Source organism: Stegastes partitus, unplaced genomic scaffold (assembly GCF_000690725.1).
Source record: "Stegastes partitus isolate 25-593 unplaced genomic scaffold, Stegastes_partitus-1.0.2 Scaffold3806, whole genome shotgun sequence".
In the NCBI taxonomy this organism is placed as follows: domain Eukaryota; kingdom Metazoa; phylum Chordata; class Actinopteri; family Pomacentridae; genus Stegastes; species Stegastes partitus.
The window spans coordinates 1-7483 of record NW_007581537.1 but is presented as its reverse complement, the minus strand read 5'-3'; the positions used below and the strand labels follow the sequence as shown (position 1 = coordinate 7483).

Below are 7483 nucleotides of genomic sequence, written 5' to 3'. Positions count from 1 at the left end.
AATGTCTGTGGGTGTTAAACTTCTGCCCTTAAAACGGCTTCACTGGTGTTTCTGGAGGATGAAAATACAAAAATTCTCAAAATTGGAGTAAATTATTTTGCATAACATAGTTTTGGTTCCCAGAGAATAAATAAATAAATGAACTCAGAATCTCAGACGGTGGAGAAACCACGCTGACTGAACTGATCCCTGCAAAATAAATAAATGAATCAGCCTGATCTGTGCTTCAGACGGCAGCCGGAGCACCGAGAACCAAGAGCTGCAGGAACTATGTTGTTCAAATTTAATAAAGAATTTATTTTCACGCACTTAAAATAAACAAAATGCAAGATTTTGCTTGTTTTCAGGGAAAATCTATAAAGTTTTATTTGTTTAACAATTTTTCAGTCTTTCATTTGCACATCACTTCTTTTTTAAAACCTTTTTTCTTTTCCCTGATTTAAATAGTTAAAAATACAACGTTTTACAATAAAGTGTTGAAGCTGTAGATATTTAGTTTTTATTGGTTAAGGTGTAAATTAATACTTAAAACAGGGAAAATAAAATGGCAGTGAAGCGGCTGTTTTCTGATCCAGAGGAGCTGATTTTATAACAAACGGAGGAAACGTGAATCTCACAGACAGGACTTTATTCTCTCGCCTTCACAACTACAGGACAGGACGCTTCATACAAAAATATTGGTCACCAACGTAAAGGCTGCTTCTGCCGTCAGGTGTCAGAGCTGTGATGGAACCGGGCAGAGGCACAGTTTTATCTAGAACCTTGGAGAACATGTGGGTTTATTCCTTGGTGGCCATGTGAGCCATCAGGTCACAGACTCTGTTGCTGTAGCCGAACTCGTTGTCGTACCTGCAAGAGAAGAAGTCGGGATCAGCTCCGGAAGTCAACGTGACGTCATCAGACCGTCAGTGGACGTGGAATTTATTTTATCATAAACTCTGGATGCTTAAAATAGCATTTGTGAAATTTTAGATTAAAATGTCAAATAGTTTGAGTTTTTTTCAAGCTACCCGTCGACCCGCTTCAAAGTTTTTTTCTCACATTGGAAGTTGAGGCTGTTTGAACAACAACATCTCTTCTGTCATTGATTTAGAATCCGTAATATTCAATGAATTTAAGCGTGAACAGTTCTGAGACGTGAAAGTTCATTTAAAATAACTTGTTTTTGTGACCACATTTCCTATTGAGAGTATTCTACATGTTCAGGTTTATACTATTGTGACCTTTGTGCCAAAGTAAAGTAAATCAGTAAAATAAAAGTGGAAATAAAAAGAAGAATAAATAAAAAATAAATAAATGATGTGGCATTATTCAAAAATGATTCCATAAAAGAAAAGGCTAATAAAAGTAGAAATATAAAGACAATAAAATAAATGTATTTTTAATGTTTTTATTTTTTAGCTTTATTTTTTAATGTCACTTTAAAAGCAAAGGAAATCTGCACAGAAACAGCATTCCTACTGCACACGTTTCCTTTTTGCTTTTAAAGTGACAAAAAAAAAAAGAAAGAAATTTAAAAATAAAATAAATTTAAAAAATAAAAATATTTTATTGGTCTTTATATTTCTACTTTTATGGATTCATTTTTTGATTTTATTTATCTTGTTATTCTTTTATTGATTTATTTTTGTCATTTGGCGCTCTCACTGCTCCACATGCAGCTCCACCTTGTTCAGAAAACATCACAAGTTAATCAGTTGTTTTTAGTTAATGTGCTCAGAGATGGAACTTTTCATGACAGAGTTTCCATAATTTAATTCACCCACAGGAGATCGTTTGATCTACTGTCCAATATCACAGATTCTGAATCAATGATGAGAAATAACAGTGAACATTTTATTGTTGGTCAAACGGCCTCAAATTTCAATGTGAGGGAAAAAAAACTGCTGAAAGTGGATCGCCCCAAAAAAAGAAGTTTCACAGAAAGTATTTGGTGTTTTAATCCCCGACATCGAACCCCGTCTGAGCCGAACGACTGAGGATGGAGGTTATAAACTCACCACGACACCAGCTTGACAAAGTTGTCATTGAGGGCGATGCCGGCGCCAGCGTCAAAGATGGAGGAGTGAGTGTCGCCGTTGAAGTCCGTGGAGACGACCTGCAGGAGAACAGAGTTGACGAACCGTTAACGAACTAACCCAAAGCTGAGCATCTGATGGAGACGCCTGATGAAAACCTGGAAAAGTTTGGAGACTTTTTCCAAATTCAGGTTAAAAGCAGGCTACTGGCTGGATGTGTCGGTGGCCAACAAACATCTTTAACGAGCCCCTTCAGGCTTTTTGAACTGTTATAAAAGGCTCAGTTTTATACCTGGTGCTCCGTGTATCCCAGAATTCCCTTCATGGGTCCTTCAGAGGCGGCCTTCAGCACCTTCTTGATGTCGTCGTATTTGGCCTGAAAGTAGAAAGTCGTAATTTCATGACCTGCTGAGAGGAAAACTCTGCTGCTCATCGGTTACTTCTCAGACCACCGTTTCACTCACGACCGTTTTATTGCTCGCCAGCCTGATGCTGCGACATAAACGGGGATAAAAGACGACACTAAGCTGGAGGTTGATATCTAATGTCTGTTTTAATCCTCCTCTTGCCTGAGACTCTGAAACCCATCAGACGACTTCATCTCAAAGGATGTTTCAGTTCTTAAAAAGCTTCTTTAGGACCGGGGAGGCTGAAGAGGAACCAGGACCGTCCTGAAGCATCGAGTAAAAGAGGCGACACAGCTGGAATATAGAAACCCTGTGAGAACAGGACTCATGTCTACAGGATATAAACACCGTCTCTGTGCTGCAGCTCTTAAATCAACATCTGCTCATTCTGCTGTGTGCTGAACTAAACTACAGGCAAACGGAAACTTTCCGATCCATTGCTTCGTATTTAAACTCAGACTTTGTGGTTTCGACACCTGCAGAGTTCAGGAAGGCATGAAGAATAACAGGAGTTTGCAAACGATCGTTGTGAAGCTGACGGTTTCTTTTATAGAAAAAGAGATGATAAAAAAGGAAATTTACAGCCAGATGTCAGGCAGGTTTAGGAGCGTTTTCTGTCGGGTTTGTAGAGATCAGCTGCTCAGAAGAAACTCATCTCTGAATAAAACAGGATGTTTAATTGTTGTCGTAGATTAATCGTAGCAGCTGGACCTGCTTGAGTTCCTTGAAGACGTTCCACCTTCATCCAAGAGGCTTCATCAGCTCTGACTGATTAGTTGGGACACACCGAGCCACAGAAGACCTTAACGAACCCCTTTGTGTCAGGGGGAGCGCTACCGACTCACATAACGAGGGGGAGGAGCAACAAACCCCCAATTGAAACCCAAACTCAGGTGTTAACGGCTCCTTTAGGATGTCAGTATCTGGATCTCCCAGCTCGTCAGTCAGAGCTGATGAAGCCTCTTGGATGAGAGGTGGAACGTCTGCAAGGAACTCAAGCAGGTCCAGCTGCTACGATTAATCCATGAGAATAACGGTGACCTGGAGGACTGAGGATCTTCAGACAAGTTTAATTAGATGTGTGGCGACTCACAGGTTTCTGCAGACGGACGGTCAGGTCAACCACGGACACGTTGGGGGTGGGAACCCGGAAGGCCATGCCGGTCAGCTTTCTGCAAAACATGGATCAGAACCTGAGTACTGCATCTCCTCAGAAACAGCAGAACCAGCTGGTGTTAAAGAGCGTTGGTGGCACCGACCCGTTGAGCTCGGGGATGACCTTCCCCACGGCCTTGGCGGCGCCGGTGGAGGCAGGGATGATGTTCTGGCTGGCACCGCGGCCGTCCCTCCACAGCTTCCCGGACGGTCCGTCCACCGTCTTCTGGGTGGCCGTGATGGCGTGAACGGTGCTCTGACAAACACACACACGGTTAAACGACCTCAAACCCGTCTCTGGTAAACTCTGGTCGGTGAATGGAAGTGATGCTCACCATCAGACCCTCGACGATGCCAAAGTTGTCGTTGATGACCTTTGCGAGAGGAGCCAGGCAGTTGGTGGTGCACGAGGCGTTACTGGGGAGGAGCAGACAGCAGGTTGGATTTCACAAACCTCAGTTTCACAGAAACGTTTCCTATTTGGGACAGTTGGTGCAGAACCAGACTGCAGGTTTACGTCCTCTACAGAGGATCTAGGAGTCGGTGGAGGTGACGGTGGAGGACGGCCTCATCATCCAACATGGACGTTTTTATTTTACCCTGATGCTGCCATTTTATTTATTGTACTTATACATTTTGCAGATGTCATCTCGCGCCAATTCTGCACCGAGTTTGTTTTGTTTGTTGCTGAACTGGGAACCTGGAACTAGAATTCTTAACGGTTCTTCCCCTCAGAGACGTATAAAGCATTCTGTCTGACACTTGTTTTAACTGAGGCTTCCTGCTTTTAGGGAATTCTAGAGAAATGTAAACACCAGAAATCCCTCCAGTGAAAGAGTTCAAACTGAGCTGAATGAGATGAAACCAAAACGACAATCAGTCTACGATGAGCAGCACGAGACACAAAGGTGAGAATGTGACATTTAAAATGTGACTAAAGACAAAAACTGGTTTCTTCTAACAGGAATGAATTTGTAGTAAAACATTGAGGTGATGTTTCTCGTGCTGACGTTTTATATCTGTGAGCCTCAGCTGTTTAACGGGATATTTATTCTGTTTTATTCAACTTTGAGTTTTCTTCACTTTGCGGCTGCTGAACATCTGAAGCTCGACTCGTTTTCATCTCGTTTTACTTGCAGCTCGTTTCGGGTTTCAGTTCACGTGACCAACTTTGCCTTTTGATGTTTTGTTCTTGTTGTCCAAGTTTTTATTTTGAGTTGAAATAAAGGTTGAATAATTGAGAGGAAACTTATTCATAAATTATATACAGATGCTGCACAGGAACCAGTTCCTCAGTGGTACTGTGGAAGAACCGTTTAGCGTTTGGTTCTTTATAGAACCACTTCTGCAAAGAGGAGCACATTTTCATTTTTTTTTACAACTCGTACAGGAACGTTCTGCGGTTCCCAACTTTAGGAAGGAGCTCCCATCCAATAAGACACGTGTTCCCAAAGACAAAACAGATTATTTACAGGTTTCATTACTGCAGGAAGAGCAGCAGAACTCAGAGACCGGGTTTAAGTTCTACTGAAACGGCTGGTAAACCTGCAGTGGACTCTATAAATAACACTGAAGGTCGCTTTGTGTTCTTTGGCGTCGGTTCTCCTTCTTGGATTGTGTTTGGAGACGCCGACATGTTAAATATCGAGTCTTAGTCTAAAATAATTTGATAAAAGCAGAAACTTGTGTCTGATCAATCCAAGACCAGCGACTGAATCCTTTTTAATTTAAGGCTCTTAAAATATAATTTGCATTTTTTCCTGCAGTGCATCAGTTGGTACAAGAAAAAAATCTCAAGACCAACAAGTTGAAGGCCTTTGTTCGTCTGGATATTTCAGAAATAGATTTCACAGTCATGTTGTGTCTCCTACATTCACTGATGAAGTTCTTTTACTCATATTTTGAAGCTGCCCGTCAGAAAACTGTTTCAGCGCTTCGGTCAGTTCCGGTTCTTTGTTTGGTTTCTCATCTTTCACATCCTGTTTCAGAAACGCAACGATCGGAGGCGTGTTGTTCTCACCTGACCACCTTCAGCGAGTTGCTGTACTTCTCGTGGTTGACGCCCATCACGAACATGGGGGCGTCAGCGCTGGGGGCAGAGATGATGACCCGCTTGGCGCCGCCCTTCAGGTGAGCCTGAGGTGGTACAAGTCGGTAAATCACTGTTCTCAGTCACAAACTGAACATTTCTACATTTATTAAAACAACCAGCAGGTACAGAAGCCTCCTCCCTGCTGGTGAAGCCATTAAACTGAACATTTGTTTTACATTCAGTACATGGTGAACATACTGAGGCCTTCTCGATGGTGGTGAAGACTCCGGTGGACTCGACCACATACTGAGCTCCAGCTTCACCCCATTTAATGTTGGCCGGGTCCCTCCTGGTGGAGAAACACAGAATAAAAAAAGGTTAGAATGTGGTTTTACCGATGTGTGTGTATGTGGATCTGACGGTTTAAATAAAACCCAGCGGGTGAACGCACTCGTGGAAAACGGTGATTTTGTGTCCGTCGATCACCAGTTTGTCGCCTTCGATCTTCACTTCGCCCTTGAAGCGTCCGTGAGTCGAGTCGTACTTGAACATGTAAACCTGAACAAGAGACGAGAAGATGGTATAAATATTAGAAAAGCCTCTTTTAAAATTGGAGTTACAAAAACAAACCCCCCAAAAAATAATGTATAGAAAACCTGAAAATGGTAGAAAAAACTGAAAATGATAAAACATTAAAAAGAGGAGGGAAAAAAAAATTCAAAGATTAGAAAGAAAACCACAGAAAAGGCAAAAAAAAAACAAAAAACAACAGAGCAAACAAACACTAAAAAAAAGACACGAACACGTCGGAAAAGATCAAGAAACATTTGAAGAAAGGGAACAAAGCATTAGAAAAACTAAAACTTCTGAAATTAGACAGTTATAGGTTTGGAGAAAAAAATGAAAATTACAGTAAAAAAAAAAAAGCCAAGAAAACCCCAAATAAAGACCAAAAACAGTAAATTAGAGAAAGAAAACTAAAGATGGAAACATTAGAAAAGGCAATAAAACACAAAAAAGCCAAGAAAAGAGAAAAACTAAACAAACGCTGTGACGACAGAAAGAACATCAGAAAACACAAGAACATTTAAATGGAATAAAATATTACAAAGAGCCGAGAAAACGTCTTCAATTAAGATCAGAAACTATATAAAGTCGAATTCAAACACCTGATGGCTTCAGGCGGGTTCTGAACCGACTGTTCTGTTTGTTCCACAGCGCTGCAGTTAAAACACGGTTCTCCTGTTCTCAGTCTGAACTGTGGAACCTTCTGCCGAATCAAGACTTTAAGAGTTCTGAGTAAGAAGTGAAGCCACAAGGTGGTGCTTGATGGATCACGTTGTGACTCCAGACTTTAGAGCAGGGGTGTCGAATCCTGGTCCTCGAGGGCCACAGTCCACCATGTTCTAGATGTTTCCTTCTTCCAACACACCTGATTCAAATGATCAGCTCATCATCAAGCTCTGCAGAAGCCTGATAACCATCCTGAGTGTGTTGGAAGAAGAGAAACATCTAAAACATGCAGGATTGTGGCTCTCGAGGACCAGGATTGGACACCCCTGGTTTAGAGGCTCTGAATCTGTGGTTCTGCTGCAGGCTCACCATGTACTCGAGGTCGATGAACGGGTCGTTGATGGCCACGATCTCCACCTTCTTGGAGGTGAAGGCAGCTCGAGTCACCAGACGGCCGATACGACCGAACCTGAAAGCGGCAACAGAGCAGTTAGTCAGAACGGCCACTAGATGGAGACAAGAAACCAGGAAGTGTAACCACGGTCACCGATGGTCTGCTGGGACCAGATCTTGATCTGATAACGGAAAAATGAGACTCTCTCTCATGAATCCTCTGAGCAGCTTCTGGCTCATTTTTC

The 7483-nt window shown here is 42.1% G+C and overlaps 1 protein-coding gene across 1 annotated transcript; it reads right to left on the bottom strand.

The window, feature by feature from the left end:
- Positions 1-611: 611 nt before the first annotated feature.
- LOC103376304 (glyceraldehyde-3-phosphate dehydrogenase) lies at positions 612-7323 on the bottom strand. The gene is made up of 10 exons (XM_008306679.1): positions 7215-7323; positions 6064-6170; positions 5871-5961; positions 5601-5716; positions 3916-3997; positions 3685-3836; positions 3519-3597; positions 2311-2394; positions 2001-2098; positions 612-849 (listed from the first exon to the last, which is right to left on the bottom strand). Exons 1-10 carry the CDS (start codon positions 7215-7217, stop codon positions 780-782), a joined length of 882 nt encoding a protein of 293 aa, XP_008304901.1. The 5' UTR covers positions 7218-7323; the 3' UTR covers positions 612-779.
- Positions 7324-7483: the final 160 nt, after the last annotated feature.